This window comes from Lycorma delicatula, chromosome 5 (genome assembly GCF_047948215.1).
Source record: "Lycorma delicatula isolate Av1 chromosome 5, ASM4794821v1, whole genome shotgun sequence".
In the NCBI taxonomy this organism is placed as follows: domain Eukaryota; kingdom Metazoa; phylum Arthropoda; class Insecta; order Hemiptera; family Fulgoridae; genus Lycorma; species Lycorma delicatula.
The window spans coordinates 160,029,727-160,049,189 of NC_134459.1; the positions used below are offsets into that span (position 1 = coordinate 160,029,727).

General features: G+C 28.3%; 1 protein-coding gene across 1 annotated transcript in view; it reads right to left on the minus strand.

The window, feature by feature from the left end:
- Positions 1–19,463, minus strand: part of PKD (serine/threonine-protein kinase D3) — a 287,780-nt gene that overhangs the window by 62,736 nt on the left and 205,581 nt on the right. The window contains exons 4-5 of the mRNA XM_075367438.1: positions 14,624–14,755; positions 7,336–7,496 (exon numbers count right to left, since the gene is read on the minus strand). Of these exons, the coding sequence (XP_075223553.1) occupies positions 7,336–7,496; positions 14,624–14,755 (293 nt within the window). The remainder of the gene's footprint in view (positions 1–7,335; positions 7,497–14,623; positions 14,756–19,463) is intronic.

Here is a 19,463-nt window from a genome sequence, read left to right on the forward strand (position 1 = left end):
GGTAAAAAAGTAATAATTACAAAAAACTGATAATAGTCTTAAAAATATCTACTACAAAAAAACCTCTTTTACATATATGAATTTAATTCATACATAAACATACAACTTGCACAAATGCATAACTAAAGATTCTTTATGAAATATTAATAAAAATTAATGATTTTACAGTAAGCAGAATGCACTTTGATTTAATTTTATATCATTATCCAACTTATAATGGAATGATAATAATTTCCTATAATTATATATTATAATTAAATAATATTAAACTAAAAATTGCATTAAAATATCTAAGTACATTTTTATATAAAAAAAACTCCATTATCCTACATTTATCTGAATATAACTTCATAGCTAAACTAATGGACACCTTTTGAGTATTCATTAAGAACACAGAAAATTTTTTTATTTTCATGATGGAATAAAAATAATTCTGAATACATTAACAACCCATCAAAAACTCATCTGTATCTAATATCATACACTTAACTAATTAATAAAATATTTTTTTAAGTACATAAAAGAAAATTAGAAAAGGGGAATAAAAACGGCATTTTATACATCAAGTATTACAGAAAATAGTTAAATATATTTTTATGGGCTTTTTCCTCCAGAAAAGTGCACATTACTTATGTAAACTGAACTTTTTATTATTATCTTTTCAATGATATATGAGTAATATTCCATATATTGATAATATCGAGCCACAGTCAGTCATATAATGTACACATCAATTTGATGAATTATATTCCCAGGGGTCCTATTAAAAGACTGTAAATTACTCTGATCAACAGTGATGGATAAATCGCCATTTTCATCAATAACTCTTTTCCTTAACCTTGATTGATCCCTTCTTGCCCTTCATCGGTTCTATGGATGCAGGTGTGACTATATCAAGTTCTCTATGATGAGAATGTCAGAACCTAAAGAGGCAATGAATTCTAGATATCTGGTAAGGGATCTTTAGACTAAGGATATCTATATCTATCAGGTAAAGCTGGCCCTCCAAATCACCCTCCCACTCCCAGTAAATAATATACATTTCACATCACTGCTCAAAAACTTGTGGAAATATGGGTTTAAAATAAAAAACTGTTCTCAATTTAATAGAAATAACATTACAGTACTTTTGAATTTTAATGGAAATCACTTAAATAGTTTACAATTTTGGGAACATATTTAATAAAAATGTTTAATCTTTTAGTGAAGAGTATATACAAAAGACAAAGCTGCAAGAGAAATAATTATTTTCATAGATAGTAGAACTGTAGGGAAAGACTAAAGTTTACTAGGTCTGTCACAGCATGTTTGTGATTGGAGTATTATGATTAAAATAACTGTGTCGACTGCAAACCCTGCCAAGTGGTAAGATATGATTTAGATATCTGAATTTTTTCTCCTTGAAAGGATAAACTACAACTTGTGGTTTATCCTTACATTGTTTATGGTGAAGATGTATTGAATAAATAAAACAACAATGAGAATGGTGGCCTGAATTTAAAGTGTACCACACACACTCACTGTCAACAAAAATAACTTCAAAATGGTAATATCAGTGTTAAAAATCATAACCATCTCTTGGAACAGAAAATAGTCAATTCTTGTCAACTTTAGGCTTTAAGGTTAAAACTAGTCTAAAACCTTCTGTTACCCACTAAAATTTTAAAAAGTTCCTGCAAATTCTAATCATGTTCCCTGCTGACATTATCCTGAATCAGAATTTTTTTTAACATTACCTATCAGTTATGTGAGTCTCTATCCAAAGAGGAGTTCCCTAAAGGACATCAGCTGCTGTACAGTACATGGTGGGTGTTGAATTGACTAAGGATTAGAATGGCAAGAAGTCAAAGTAATATGGTGAGGTGGGGATGGGCAGAGAGTGATAGTTGTGATTGTGGGAAGATCCAGTCAATAAAAAATCAGCTCCTGTGCCCAAATATGGGAGATGCTTGCACACATGAGGAACTGCTGATATTAAGTGACATGATGATCAGAACTCCTACATACTGGAAATGGAGAATATGACAGTGTTTTTTATTTCCAGACACAGAAAGTAAGTAAGTTATGCCACTTTAATCTTTTATTTATAACTATATAACAGGTTTTAATTGGTTTTCATTGAATACACATATTCTTTATTATATTGCAAAATGTTTCATTTTTACCTCTGTGTATACCTTTTATGTGACTTACTTTTAATTTTTATGTGACTTGAATTTTTAATTTATTTATTATTTTATGATTAATGTAGCATATTTTGTAAATTTGCTAAATTTATATCATACAGCCACTTGAAATAGAAAAATGAGATATAAATTTTGATTCTTACCATAAGACCCTAAGAATACTGTATCGGATGGTAAAAAACAAACTAGAAGTTTACTCTAAGGAGTATGATTATTGAATGGTAACCTCTGTTTGCATGTTGATCAAGAAAACGGAGGGCAACATTTTTCATGATTATGTGGTTATGGCAAAATTATGTGGTGAAGTGAGAATTCTCATAAAAAAGGTTATGTGATGTATAAATTACCTTTTATTGTCATAACTTATAAAATGAAATATTTAAATTTATGGAGATATGGCTGAAAAATTAAAGTCGGTAATGACGATAAAGAAATTTATTGTCATTTATGTTTTAGAAAAGAGAATAAATAATTACAACAAATCATTTTAACACAATAGTGATTCTAAGCATTTAAATATCTCACAATATATTTTTTGAAAATTCAAAATACCACTTGGAATTGTACAAGTACAATTGCAGTACATGAGGAAGAATAAATATCATGTATCAAATCCATACATACAAACTTTAATTAAATAATTATATTGTTTATCTCATAAAAAGATCTTTGATTTAAATTTATAGATTAAGTATGAAATAGTTTTTAATCAATAACAGATTAATATGTCAGTTAAGGTACACCAAACAACATTTATATGAAATATAAATTTTATAGAGTAAAAGCGAAATTGATACTTTTCTTGGAGATTAATAAAAAATACAGAAATTACCATCACCAACTACTATAAAGGCTTAAAATATACTTGTAAGGTATACCTGGTCTTTAGTTACAGGGCAGATTTCTCCCTACACAAGCATGCACTTCCAGCTAAAGACTAATGCAATAAACCAGGTAAGCATAAAAATAATTATGAAAATTTAAAAAAAATTTGTCATCAAAATGTTGAGCAACTCTGGATTTGTTGTTATTATCTTTTCATGATGGACTAATTATTTTTTAATTCAAAAGAAGAATTTCAGAAGTAAACATGTAATTAGCCAAAGAGATTAGAAGGCAGAGAATTTAAAAGTAAATTTAATAAAAGATATAAGCTTTGGATTATGAAATAAATATTTTTTTTTAATGTTTTTTAATAACAGTACAAAACAATATAAAACTGAAATTTTATTAAATCCATTTGGTATTAAATACAGTTATAGATTTTATGATTGCTATCTGTAAATAATTTTATTCTCAAGAAGACAAAATTACAAAAAAGGAAGAAACTAACTTTTTCTAGTAATTAAAGAGTAAAAAAAAAAAAAATAGTAGTCAATTATTAATTTTTGATTTATGAAAGTCAACAGGGGAAAATCAAACAAATGCTGGTAAACGAATACTAATGTTATATACAATAAGAAGCATCAGAAACCCCTTACCAGAAAATAAATAGTTATAATTTTAGCATAAAATTATGAAATATTCTAAATATATAACAACATTTTCTAGATGACACGCTGAAATATTCTAATAAGATTAAAAAACTATTTGATTAAAATATCATAAGTTTTTGAGTACAATTAAACATTAAAAAATAATTAAGCATTAAAACATTGGAATGCATTACGATATAAAAAGCAAAAAATGCTAAAAATACTTAAAAACAATACAAAAAATTAATACTTATGTATGCTATGTAGTGCTAAAATAAACAAAAGTAAATAATAATTAAATAAGTAACAAGCATGCAATTTTAACAAAAAATAAAACCAAGACAAGCAAATACTCAAAATACAATTATAAAAAAAAGAAAAAAACAAAGAAAAACTATTTACAAAATGATGCTAATGAATATATTTTATAAATCTTTTCGATTAATAAAGCAGGAATTCAAATCTTTCTTTATTTGAAAAATGAAGTATTTGAATGCAGTTATTATTTTCTGTATTTTCATACTTTTGCATAATAATAATCATCATTATTATTTAATTATTACACGCAATTTAATGATTTCATATAGTGTAAATGTATTTTTTTAATAATAATATACTTTAATGTAAAAAAATCATGCAACTTTACACAAATATAGGTTTCACTTTACATGATTATAATTAGATTAACTGTATTTGAAGCAAGTAAAAATAAACTGAAGAATTTCTCTTAGAATGAGCACAAACTGGAAAGAGGAAGGAGGTGATATGATATCATGATAGAAAAGTAATTCTAAATACATGTGATTCACTTGCTATCTATTACCAACTCTCATTTGTTACTGCTTCTTAATTTTATAAAAATCTACAATTTTTCTTTATGTAAACTTGTGTAACTTATTTCTTCAATGTTTAACACAATTATTACTATTTTATCTAAAAACAATAACCATAATTTAATTAGTAATAAAAATAAATAAATCAGCAGCTATATCAACTTTTTTTCTTTATGTTACACCAGTTTTTTCCATTTTCAGAGGCTAGGCAGGAGAAATTTGTTAACATTTTTTCAGGTGTGTATACTTTCTATTCCAGCATACTAGAGAGAAAGAAATATGGAAACTCTTAGCCTAATTGAAATTTTTTTATGACTTACAGGTGTGTTTAAACCAGAATCTTCCATGTGAAAGATAACACAACACCGCTACAGGTTCAATGACATCAGCAATAAATAAAACTACTTTTGCATAGATAGTATTCATTGCCTATAGGTCAGAAATACCTAACTAGAATTTATTTCCTCATGAAAATATATATTATCATTGTTCAATGATTATTTCTTTATCAAATACAATGAAATAGATTAATAAACTACTAAATTGTTTATTTTACTATTAAGTTATTTATCACATTTAATTTACTATTGCTAAGTGCCAGGTGTTATGATTAATTTCTGTTATTTAAGTATATTCTAGTTTATATTTTTATTTTATCTCAGGTGAATTAGTTGATTATACTGCTGAAATATCATCAACAGCAGGTTAAAGCAGGCAAATTTTTAACAGTTATGCCCTAGAGTTAATTCATTAAGATTTATAATTTTATGCACGAAGAAGCAGGAAATAAGATATTCAAAAGCATGAACGTGCTGCTGCTTCAGTGTTTAGTAAACTGGTGTACTATCCAGATTTAAATCCTACAGGATTAATAAGGGTGTACGTAAAGAAATATGAGGCTTACCATAACATTTTCTTTAACCATTAACAGTATTAGCAGTATCAGTATAATTAAATTCTTTTAAATTATAACTAAAATGATGTTTAGGAAATGAGATCACATTATTAATTATCATATAGCTAAATGATAATTTACAATAGAGAAATAAAAATAATTGCCTAATTTTAATATAAAGCTGAGCAAGATACTAGAGAGTTGTAACAAAAATTTTAATAGGGGCATATGGAGAAATGCAAATTCCAGTAGGGGGTTGTAAAGGGACCCCCAAAAATTGATGGATGGATGTAAATATCCATTACTCAGAAAATAGTTACAAAAAAAGTTAATAATTCTCATATAATGGAAAAAAGTACAGAAATTCAATCATTAAAGCTTAATAATGCAATTGAATACAGCCAGATGTTTCTAACTTGAGGTAAGCACAGTTTAAGCAGTATGGGATGGACATATCTGTATTTATTATTATAATTTTCTAAAATATTTTTGATCAATTAATTTTTCATTACTCTAATACTGAATTGTATTGTTTTATCTCTTTATTAATCTGCTACCAGGTGAATTCATTCAAATAGATTTGACATAAAATATGGAATATTTTTGTGTATAGAACAATCAATGAAATTTTATTATATTATTCAGAAAATAATATAGAGAGGATTTGCAGTACTAGAAAAAATAGTCAGAAATGAAAAAGGCTAAAGAAAGAGAGGCAATGAACTGATGCTAGCTAACACAGCCAGCAAAATAATATTGAAATTATTAAATTTATAATCCTGATAATGAATAATAAATATTTCTAAGTATTAAAATTCATCCTTTACATAAAATATCTAACCTGTCATATGCAGAAATACTTAATTACCAGATCTTACATTTTTAATGAATCTACAACACGAACAGTAAAATTAAGAAGTATTGAAAAAAATGTTAGTGAAGAAGAATAGAGAAAATGGAAAAAATGAAGATAAAGAGTGTAAAAAACGAGAAAGAAGAGTAATAAAAAAAGGATAGAACATCTTGGTCACATGCTGTGTGGTAATTAAAAGCCGTGGAAAATAACGGGTGAAAAAATAGAAGGAAAAGATTAAGAGGAAGAAAAAGGATTGGAATTCTAATGGATATGAAAGTAGGAAAAGTTACAATCAAATTAACGAAACTGCTCAGATCAGAGAAAAGGGAGGGCAAATTTAGTTCTTCTTACAGCATAAATTTACAAAAGAGGGATATAAAAATTTTATATAAAATGAAAATCACAAAATTAGGCACAATAACGATTATTTACAAGTGCACAGATTCAATACAGAAATAACATAGAAATAATGTAGAGGTGGTTAAAAAACGAAATAAATCAAATTAATAATCAAGCATTAACATACCTGTTACCATTATTGTGAATAATTCAGTTATATCATAGAATAATACTATTATTTTATGAAACAACTTTCTATCCCAATATTAAAGCAACATTTTAAGTATTATTCTAGTTAAGTCATCTTTATATTTAATTTGTTGGAGCAAGTGAGGTTAATGACAACCTATGAATAAAGATTATTAACGTACTATATGTGATTTGAAATATAGTTCATATTCAAGTTACAACATAATATAAAAATAAAAAATCTGAAGTCAACCAGCCGAGTTTAAACAGTCAATTGTAGTTAAAGTTTTAAAAAACTGAAAAACACATACTTTAATAGAATTGTTTCACTATCTTGTGAAATAATTGATTTCAAACTTTAACAGTAACAGTTATATTTAAATAAAAAGAAAATAACTCATTTTTTTTTTACAATAATGAGTAGGTAACATACTATTTTAATCATTCTTTATAAGGAGTAATTAGCTATTAGTAAAAAATATTTCAATCAAAAAATTAAATAATTAGGTGCAATAAATTATTTCCCGATAATATTTCGTAGGGTACTCTGGAAGGAACTGACCAAGCTAGATTCCTCAGAAGCAGAAGTTAATGAAGATGTAGAGCTCGTTTCAGATGGACTGCGTGGCACTTGAAGTGTTGATGATCGTCTCCTACTTTCTGTCGATGTACAGTTGTTGGGTATTTTTACCACACATCTTTTATGAAAATTTAATCCGCAACCTGAAAAACATATTTTTAACATTTGTATCAACATTGATGTTAGAATTAGAATTAAAAAAGGGCACTTAACTTTTAAATGATTTTTAAAATCAAGCAGATCTCCCTGTCGTTTAAATATTACTATCTACATTAAAAAGAAAAAACAGTAGAGTTATAAAAATTAATAACTTAAAATTTTAATAAACAGAAGAGTAGATTAATTATGTTTCTATTCCTTATCAACATTCTAATATATTGTTACTGGAAATCATCTTAATTGCCATAAAATAAGGCCATAAAATTTAAAATGTAATATTAAAGAAACAACATAAATGTATTAAATGTAAATTCTGCAAATAAAACTAAACATTATTAAAAATACAGCCACAGAAAAATTATACATGAAACTTTATAAAATATTATAATCTTAATTGTGTTAATAAGTTACAACTTCAAATTACCAATAATAAAAGAATGTGGAAAAACCAATACACAAATAGAAATTAGGCTCTATATATTTATTAAGGCAGTAAGTTACTATAAAGTACTTCTGAATTATTTAGAAGTGATAACTGATTAGCCAACAAAATTGTATCGTATAAGCTTTATTTACATATAAAGACAAATTGATTTATTAACACTTATTCAGTTATATCTTTGTCCACCTTGTAATATACAGTTAAAAAAAAAAAAAATAATGTCATTCTCCTATTTGTGTCTGATCTTCAGCCTCGCTCCAAGTTAAAGCTCTGTTCTCTACATAATTCGCAAACATGTCATGTCATTGTTGTTGAAAAGGATCATTTACTTGATCCTGCTCACTCTTTCCTTCCAATACCTGTCTTCTTGGATAAAATTTACCATATCTGTTTAAACTAAAATGGTTGAAATATCTTTCCCAATTTATGTTTCACCAATGTTTAAAAGGTAATAATATTTTCTACATTATCTCACCTTGTCTTAACCTCTCTATCCTCTTCTGATACCTAATTTCCACAGCCTGAGGGTACTGTATAATTTTTCTTAACAGCCCATGTAAGAGCCATGTTTTTCTTAAGAGCATGTAGGCTCTTCTTAAGAGTTACCACATGTAGGTACTGGCACGTAATTAAAATAGACAATAGCCGGCAATGAACTAACATTACAATAAATGGTAGTGTGAGTTCATCGCCTCCTCTTACTTGTCTATGAACCCTCTGATCTTTTCTTTTAACTTTAATATTAAACAAACAAAAATTTATGAATATTTTCAAAAAAATTTTTAATAAACTTTTTTTATTTTTGACTGTAAGCGTAGAATATATCTTTAAATTTTCTGTGGTAGTCCTTTCATGAGTTGATTTTGCCTCTCTTCCACACAAAATCATATTTTTCCTTATCCTAGATTCTTTCTTTGGTGGATAAGTATAAAAAGACTTATGTCAGCAACTATTACACTGACACTATTTGTGCGAGCACATTGATGCTGTCTAGTGGAACAGCTGCTTCAAAAAGTAGATTGGCAAAACTGACAGACCTGTTCAGGGACTCATACGACTTGTATGTTCTATCAAAGATTTGTAATTGAAGTGACTATTGTAAAGCTAGAAGTCTAATATTTCCATCCGATCAATTAATACTGGGATGTTTTTTAAGTAAGGACCATTTTCAATTTGCTGCCATTAGATGCAGTGGGAATTGATGGCGCTAGTGTAACATGTTTATTTAGATCAGCGATCATCTGTTTGCAACAATAGGGTTAACATTATTTGCGTTAGTTGCTGAGTATAGACTGGCTAAAATGAGTGCTACAAAAAATAATCCTGCGAGTTGTGAAGTGCGATCAGTAATTTGTTATCTATTGGCGAAAAAGAAATCTGCAGCTGATACTCATAGAGAAATTGTCAATGTATACGGACCCACTGTTATGTGCGAAGATAAAGATTACCAATGATGTTGTTTGTTTTGTGGAGGAAGAATGAATGTTTACAATGAAGAATGTATCATCATAGACAAGTTGACTGAAAATGTAAATACAAAAATCCATGAGAACAGACGGCTTATTGTTTCTCAATTATTGATTGAATTTACTTTCGTTATGCGATCAGTAATTTATGACACTTTAACTAAAAACTGGGTTACAGAAAATTGTGTTTCAAATGCATACCAAAAATGTTGACAGAAACTCACAAAGAAAAATGTTTTGCTGCAGCTCAAACATATTTGAAACGCTATGAAAATGAAGGTGATGATTTATGGAAACATGTGACTGGTGATGAAATGTGGATATGGGTATCTTATTCAAATGTTGAGACAAAGCAACAATCAATGCAGTGGAGACATTCATCATCCCAAAGCCCAAAAAGTTTACATGAAAAAGTTCAATGAAAAAGCTTATAGCTATGGTTTTTTGGGGAAGCCACAGATTTTGCTGATTGAATTTCTTGAATGTGGAAGTACTGTTAATGCCGATATCACTGTGAAATGTTTAAGCACTGTAAAACGCTTATAAAACTTAGACGTTCAATTCAAAACAGAAGGCACAGGAAGCTAATCGACGGGATTTTGTTTCTGCGTGATAAAGCATGACCTCACACAGCAAACAAAACCACTAAACAATGGACTATGATGGACTAATGTGTCCCTTGTCTAGGAATATTGAATGTGTCCTGAATGGCTGGATGGAAAACAGCATTTAATCTTGTTCTGTAATCTGCAATAAGATGTGGGTCACAGGGGGATAAACTGTGGCCTATGAGGAAGAGAGTTTAATTTTGGAACTAATGGTAGTTGTTTGAACTCTGCAGTAAAATGTAACATTCATGTATTAAGCCTTAGTTGCCAGTATATGACCCAGTCGGGTTAAGCTATATATTATTAATAATGCATATTAGAGATTAAAAAATAAGAATAGTAAATAAACCATATAGTGTATTATGTGCATTGTTATTATATAAATTATGCATTTTTGGATTTAATATTAGTTATAAATTTAAATAAAAATAAGTAAGAGTTGCTTCTGCAGGTTATACTATCAATAGACAAAAGAAATATCCAAGGGTGCATTCTCACTTTCTTAATCAAATATTCTATTTCCTTAGTATAAGCTGATTAGGTACTTTTTGCTCTAAGAGAGAATTATTAACAAACATATCTTTTCTGCTGCCAGGTTTGTCTATTTTAACCATCTACCTGTGGGTGGGTTAATTGTACCTATCTCTTACCCTTTCCATATATCTTTTTTTTACATTACACACAAAACATACTACACAAAACTTTCTGTCATATTAAACAGCATGCTTTCCTACTTCACAGGCTGCATCATAAGTCTAATTACCGGCTCTGGTGCATATCGAGTAAAAACTTAAAGAAAAAAAGTTGACTAGTTGGGTCAGTTAAATCTCGTATATGTGGAAGTGTCTCTGAACTTTATTTTTATGATTTTTATTTTAGATTAGAGTCGCCTGAAATTTCATTCGTACCACATTTCACTGCATCAGGAATTGCATGGCAAAGACTTTGAATTAAGAGTAGCATTTTGTCGACAGGTGCTGGAAAAAGTACAGGTAAATGCTATTCTTAATGTTCTATTTTCCGACGAATCAGGTTTTACTAATCTTGGAGCAGTAAACAAGATATAATATGCATTATTGGGCAGTGCAAAATTCGCAGTGGCTAACGGAAGTAGCACATCAACATCCATGGACTGTCAATGTTTGGTGCGGAATCATAGGCTGTACATTAATTGGACCGCACTTTTTCTATGAAAATTTGAACAGAGAGAAATACGCAGATTTTCTAGAAAATCAGTTGCCTTTACAGCTTGATGAACTACCCTTGGGGAAGAGAAGAATGATGTGGTTCCATCATGATGGCTGTCAAGCACATTATTCAGTTATCACCAGAGTAATTTTGGAGGCGAATAGAATGATTGTTGGATTGGTCGAGCTGGTCCAGTTCATTGGCCTGTCGTTCTCCTGACATTATTCCAGTAGACTTTTTTTTATTGTATTACCTTAAAGAAAAGATTTACCTACAAGTACCAACTACCCCTGAAAACATGAAAGAGCATATAACAAACGTCTGTGGAGATATCAAGAGAGAAACTCTATTAAATGTTCATGGGTCGTTCTTAAAATGTATTGAAAAATGCATAGAAGTAGAAGGACATTTGTTGCTGTAATTTAGGTAAGGCAAGTTTTTGTAATTATTTTTAATAAAGAGCATTAAAAAAAATTTTAAAGTATCAGTAATTCATTAAACCAAATATTTTCACAAGTCGACATAACTTAACTTCTTTCTTTTTCCTGTTTAGCCTCCGGTAACTACCATTCAGATAATACTTCAGAGGATGAATGAGGATGATATGTATGAGTGTAAATGAAGTGTAGTCTTGCACATTCTCAGTTCGACCATTCCTGAGATGTGTGGTTAATTGAAACCCAACCACCAAAGAACACCGGTATCCACGATCTAGTATTCAAATCCGTGTAAAAATAACTGGCTTTATTAGGACTTGAACGCTGGAACTCTCGACCTCTAAATCAGCTGATTTGGGAAGACACATTCACCACTAGACCAACCCGGTGGGTTGACATAACTTAACTGACCAAAGTGTGCAACACATGTAGGCTATTTACCATACTGGTATGTACTATATGATTACAAAAATTCATTATAAAGTAATTGATTTTATTTAGGTTAATCCTTTAATTGATTGTTTTTTATTTAAAATTTAATTTTCTTTTATTTAAAATTTACCATCAGCTGGATGTAACTCGTCAACCGGACTAGAACTAATGAAACTGAAAACACCAATTTATACACTGACAGCATTTTTGAAGCTGAATAACTAAAAAACTATCAATTTTATAAAAAAAAAGGTCTGAATTAAATTTCATTATTTTTTTTGCAAAGAATTCGATTCTGCAATAAAAATTATAGGTCTCTATTTAAAAAAATTAAGTTGACCTTGAAGTGGCCTTTATTTGACCTTATCAAGGACATCATAGGTTGTAAATGTATTTCCCTCTTGAAATTAAAAAACTTTAACAGGAAACATTTTTTCCTAAAATGTGTAGTTTTTTGAGACACAGATATGTCTTAATTTAAATGGACCACTTGGTATAGTTTATATAAAAATACCAATGGTGCCATGCTAAGAAAATTTAAACTATGAATTCATTCCTTAACCGAAAAAAATATATTTCACATTATTAAAAAGCAGAAAAGTAAGTAATTTAATTGGCAGGGGGTTAAAATATCAAAAATTAAAAAAAAAATAATGGCTGTAATTACTAACTCATTAATTTAAGTTTGCAGTTAAAACACTTGAAAAATTTTAATAAAGGTATAATATAGGATTATGAAAAAAAATTAATTAATACTTATTGCTTTTAACTATGATATTCAAATCATGACAGCCAAAATTGAGTGGCGGTTATACACAGGAGCAGATGATGTTATAGTGTATAACACAATTTATGAAGTAATTAAGTTCAAATTTAATCAATAACACATCTAATTTTTTATAATCATCAACAAATAACTTAAAACACAAAACAAAGAAAACTTTTACGCTATAAAAATAATAAGCATAAAAGCACACCTAATGACAATATAATGATTGTATTAAAAAATAAGGGAAAACAGTAATTAACAATACATTAACAACATCATTTTCAGGCTTCTCATTTTTTGCCTCATCTTCAGAGCCAACTTTTTTAAAGCAAGTTGAAAAAGATTTTTTATATAATTTTGGTTTTTAAAAGAACTCAGTTCTTAATTAAGCTGTTTTATAAAAAAAAGAAGAAATGTATCATTGTGTTATCAATACTGACAAGATGTTATGGTTATATTTCAGTCATGTTAAGGCTAAATAGTCTTAATTTAAGGGTACAGACTTATTAAAATATATAAATCACAAGATTAAAAAAAATAATTATATTTACAAATGTATCCTCTAAATTATTACATTAAATAAAAACTTAAATGAAATTGAATATCTTGTTATTTATTTAAATAAATAACCAAAGAAAGCTGATACTGATTTTCAGTTTTTTAACTTAAAAGTATTAAGATACTAATATGATATTAAATATAGACCTTATATAAGTTGTTTTTTCCTGGAGTTATACCCAATTTCCTAGTTATTCGTAGGTAAAGTAAGCAGAAGGAATTTGATAGGATATTTGGATGTAGTACTTTCTAGACTATTCCAACTAGACGGAAAGGGGTAATACAATTTTAGCATATATGAAAAATAGATAATCTAATCAACGGTCAAACTTTGTGGATGAAAGGTGGAGATGCTACTTCCAATTATAAAAGTATGCCACATTCCTTGCTATCTTCCGTGAAAAAGGATTTTCATTCTAACTTTGAGATGATTAACATTATACAGTAAATAACATGACATTCTTTCTTTTTCCTGTTTAGCCTCCGGTAATTACCGTTCAGATAATACTTCAGAGTATGATATGTATGATTGTAAATGAACTGTAGTCTTGTAAAGTCTCAGTTCGACCATTGCTGAGATGTGTGGTTAATTAAAACCCAACCACCAAAGAACACCGGTATCCACAATCTAGTATTCAAGTCCGTGTAAAAATAACTGACTTTACTAGGACTTGAACGCTGGAACTCTCGACTTCCAAATCAATTGATTTGGGAAGACACGTTTCACCACTAGACCAACCTGGTGGGTAAATAACATGACTAGGTACATAATTCATCACACAATAATTGTTAATAATAAATGACATCAACTTTACAGATGACAAATAACTTTAAAGAACAAATCAAGTAAAATCTTCTAGGAATATCAGCTAAAAAAACAATGCTAGTCAGTTAATGAAAAATTACTATTCTAATTGAACAGACATAAATATAAAGATTCAAATCAGAAAAATGATTGTTCTTTTGTTTATTTCTTTATACATTACACTAATTAACTTCTGTGATAGTATCTATTAAAGAAAATTATTCAAAAAATTTTTAAAAATATAACTTATCAGATATGCTGTACAAATTACATAAAAACAATCGGTAAATAAAATTTTAAAAATTCTACAGTAAAAGTAATATTTTACCTTGTTTATAGTTTCAAAATTCATTACAATTCAATTTGAAAACTAGGTATTTAAAGTAGAACCAGTTATTTTACTTACCTTCACATTTCAGTCCTTGGCGAACAAGACCAAAAAGCATTTCACCACAAAAATCACAAAAAGTTGGAGCTTTATACGAGTGGACAACAAGTGCATGTGGACGAACAGGTACCTCTTCAGACAAAACTTGAGCTAAACACAAAAGTAAAATAATTGAGCATCTTATTTTGATGAGCAAAAATTAATTTTATTTATGAAAATAAAAGTAGTATTTAGATAACAGGTTATTAAATAATACTTATACAATTAAAATTACAAAAAACATCTGAGCAATAATAAATGTTTGAATGTACACATTCAAAGAGCACATTCTACAAATTATGCGCATTAATACTGAACATTCCTCATTCTTAAAATTACATTGCACTAAATTTTTTAATAATTTATATGAATCAGAACTATTAGTTCTGATGTGAAGTAGTTCATATGATATATGCAAAAGTAAGCAACTTTTCTTTCACATTTTTTTCTTAAGGTATAGTTTGCATAAATACAATAAGTTCTATATTAATAATAGTCAAACTATGTAAATACAAACAAGCTGATGTAACAGTTTTGCCAGAGATTATTCAAATGCACTATATTCCACTTGCATGTGACATCATGAGCATGCATGCAAATGCTTACAATATGATAATTGTGACTTCTCCTGAGTCTGCTATTTACATAATATATATAGATACAATTGTACCAGATGCAAAAATCTAGATAATTTGAAATAAAAAACTTGAAATAATTTAAATTTTGTCCTGATGTCAATAAACTTTTTGTTTGTCATTGTTATGTAATGTTTGAATTTTGTCATTTGGAGCAATAAAATAGTCAGATGCTGATTTAAACATGTTGGATAGGTTAGCTAGAAGTTTGCTTACTATATTCAGATACGTGAACACCAATTATTTAATAGAAAAACTCTTATTTGCCTCATAAAGTAGGAGGTATTACGGATTTGTGAGTTTTACAGTAAAGAAACAAGTAGGCATTTAATATCTATAGAATGAATTTTGTAACATATCTTGAGGCAAGAGAGAGTGAGCTACTCTTGAATTTATCTGTGAAGGATCACAATTAGCATACTAAGAAACCACCAATTTTTAAAAGCATGAAAATAAAAAATTTATATGGAAATTTTGCTAATATGCTACAAAAACATGGACTCAAGGGAGCTGCATTCCTTTGCTGGATGTTGGATGGGCATGTATAGCCTGAAACTTAAGGGTCTATCAGCTATAAAGATTAACATGGTCAAAGAAGTATGAAAAACAGTTCATGAAGGAGAATGTAGACAATAATGGTGCTTATTTTGAGAGACATAACCAACTAGCAAAACTTATTCACCAACAACTGGATAATAAAAATAGACTTCTTGATAAGTCTACACTACCTTACTAAAGTATAACTCAGCAAGAGTGAAGGGATCAGAAGACCACATGTTATACTAGGACTAGATAGAACTGTCGATTACAGCAGAGCAAATCAGATGCTGATGATTGACAAGAGAAATACGATTGCCACCAAAAATGATAAAACAGTATCTTTGAGTCATGACATCAGGAAAACAGAAATTGAAAATTTGGGTTATATGAAGACAAATGCAATACAGATGAAGGAAATTTGGGGGTTGAATAAAATTAGAACATATACAACAGTGAAACCTGCTGAGGAAGATGATGACAGACTTTTGAAAAAAAAAATAACTTGGCATAATGTAAAAGTTTATACTATAGTGGACAAAAATCAGAACTATTACAGGCATGTAACACAGACAGAAAAGTTTTACAGTAAAAACTGGTTCAACAAAAAAGGAAGAATTCCCTTCCAACTAGAATGTAATAAGATGCTACAACCTCTATGGACACATTACAAAATAGTAACCCAGGTTTACTGAGTAAATTAAAACAAAAATATAATGTATTTATATTTTTATCACATTTTGAGGAACTAAAAGTTGTGTTAAAAGATATATGTACCAATTTGATACACAAGTTTTTATACGAGTATGTGGTTTTCAATCTAATATTAGTTATATATAATGCTTAAGAATACATGTGTCCTTGACTTTGTGTAACTAATTGCTTCACTGATATAATTTCATAGAATAGTATTAGGGCTGACATCTGGCAAACATATCTTGTCATTGTGTTAGAATTTGAATTACTTAGTAACAACTGATTTTAAACACCATCAGAAGTTTGATTAGTTTAATTAATACATTCTGTATTATTTTTATTAGTGTAAATGGTACAACAAAATAAACTTTAATTTGATTAATTGTATTGCAGATTGATTGACTGTATAGCAAATACTCTTGACAAGAATAATTGCTGACTTGATGAAAGTAGTCAACTTTAAAGAAATCTGTTAGCTACTATTTTGCATTAACATCACTTAAGATGATTAAGTGAATCATCTACAATATCAAATATCATATGTAAAGATGAACTGTACCTCAAGTTATACATGATTTTTAGAAGAATCTAACACATAATATGCTGTACTCATAAGTAATGACTCAAAAGTAATTTCAATAACTCAGAATTATTATATCAAGTTTATTTTGACTATTCAGATAATCATTAAATTTAAATTCTGTATACCAGCTTTTCTTGTTAAAATACATAATAGAACATAAAAAATTAACAGTCAACTAAAAACGTGTAGAAAACCTCCATTAAAAAATTAGTTTCTTGAGTGTGGTAGTAAAACAAACCCTTGATAATTGTTCAGCCATATGGTGGCAACTGGATTAGTTATTGCTGGACATGGTGTAAAAATATGGTTATGCAGTCTGTCATGGTCATAAAACTAGGGTATTTTCTTCTTCAACTGTAAATATTCATAGTAAGATACAATTACTGTACAATTTACATTTTCTCTTTTTTTATCAACAAACATTAAATCGAGCTAACTGTTCGCCTTTTTTTTATAATTTCAGTTAATCTGTTATAAAAAGATTCAACATCTTACACATTTTCACCATAATTTTGATGCTGTGTAATCTGACTTGCCTTTTAAAGCAATTAATTGCTTTAAAAGCTGTCAGAAACTGTCATTTACTGATATAGAACGTACCTTCAATTTCACTTCTGAAACTTCAATACACAAAATTGAAAATGACAGTTTCCTAATTAAAGAGACAAATGAGTTAACTTAAGAAAATTAAGCTTTAAATCAAGCTTATATAAAGTTAACTAAAGCTTAAAGCTTAATATAAAAGCTTAAATTTCTTTTTTTAGCTTTTTAATGATATATTTCCAATGCTATATGAAGTTATATTAATAATCCTAACCCTGTCTGTAAACTATTTGACGAAAACTAATAACAATAAAGAAAATTAAAAATGTAAAGCAATAACAGCACACTACACAAAAAACACCAAGGTGCTGTAACAAAAATCAACTAAGATGCTGAAATAAAAAATTGAAAAAAAAAATGTTCACTAAGCAGGTTAGGGAACATAAAAAATAAGATATCTTTAAAACTGTAAAACTAAATTCATGTTAAAAACATACTGTATTTGGGATATAAAATACAGTGAAAGTAAAATGGCTAAAGTAAAGAAACCAGAACTCAAGAACATTTAGTAAGAAGGACGGGGTGAATTTTGGGTGAAGGAAAGTAATAAAACCGATGTATTGTAGTATTACTGCAAGGACACATAAATGGAGAATCCTTTTCTTTATCTTTATAAGGGGGTCATAACAAGCAGTCATAAATCGCAGATCTTCTATGTGTGCTTGTATGTATGTCTATATGTATTAATTTATTATCATGAAAAATTAGTTTAAAATCTGTTTTTACTGAGAGAAAAATGAATAGACCTGATTTAGTTCATAAACTACTAATGTAATACATTTATTTTACATGTTTTAGTAGTAACATTATTTCCGCAGTTATCTAAGTAATCGATCAATTTTTTCTTTTCATTTATTATTACTTGTGGAGTATAAATTTTAATTTTAAAATAAGATAATCTTGCTTCATAAATATTTATTTGTATAAATAGAATATTTATTTATAATTAGCTAGATTACATCCAGGCCATTCCAAGCTAACTGTAAGGTGGTCATGCTCTATAACTAATGATTTATATCTTCTACATGGCATCTGTATAACTATATATAATATCATAATATTTAATTATTATTTATCCAGTTTTAATGAAAAAGGTCGAAAAAACATAATCTTTTATCTGTATATTAATAAATAAATATTAAACTAGACTGCATCTATGTTATCACAATATTCCTTATAGGGGTGGTTTGTTAAAAGTAATATAACTAAAGTAGCTAAATACCAATAAATACCACTCTATGGCAATATAAATTTAATCTTGATTCATGATCCAGACCGGATCAGTGGAATGAGCTATCATTTGGTGTGATTAATTAATAACAGATTTTCACCTGCTCTGAATACGTATGTATGTTCTAAATGTTAATATGTGTTACACACATCACTTGTTTCTATAATAAAAAAAAAATAAATACACCATAACTCATAATTAAGTAGGTTGCATCTTTGTCATTGAAGGGTACGCAGCAGTCAAGGTTTATTTATAAATTACTTTAAAAAAACAAAGAGATACTTCTTTTCAATTTAAATAAATTAATCTAAAGACATTGTTGATAGCAAGTATGGTGTTCTGAGATCCTAATAGGCAATGACTGTTTATAATTTACTACACCTTCTTTCCTGAATATTTATGCAAGAGATTAATATCCACTATGTATTGAATTTTTTATTTAGGAACTGGATAAAATTTATACTGGTACTAGGTTCAATGACGTTTCTAAACTTTACTAAATTTCAAATAAAGCTGAAATTCTTAGTGAATTTT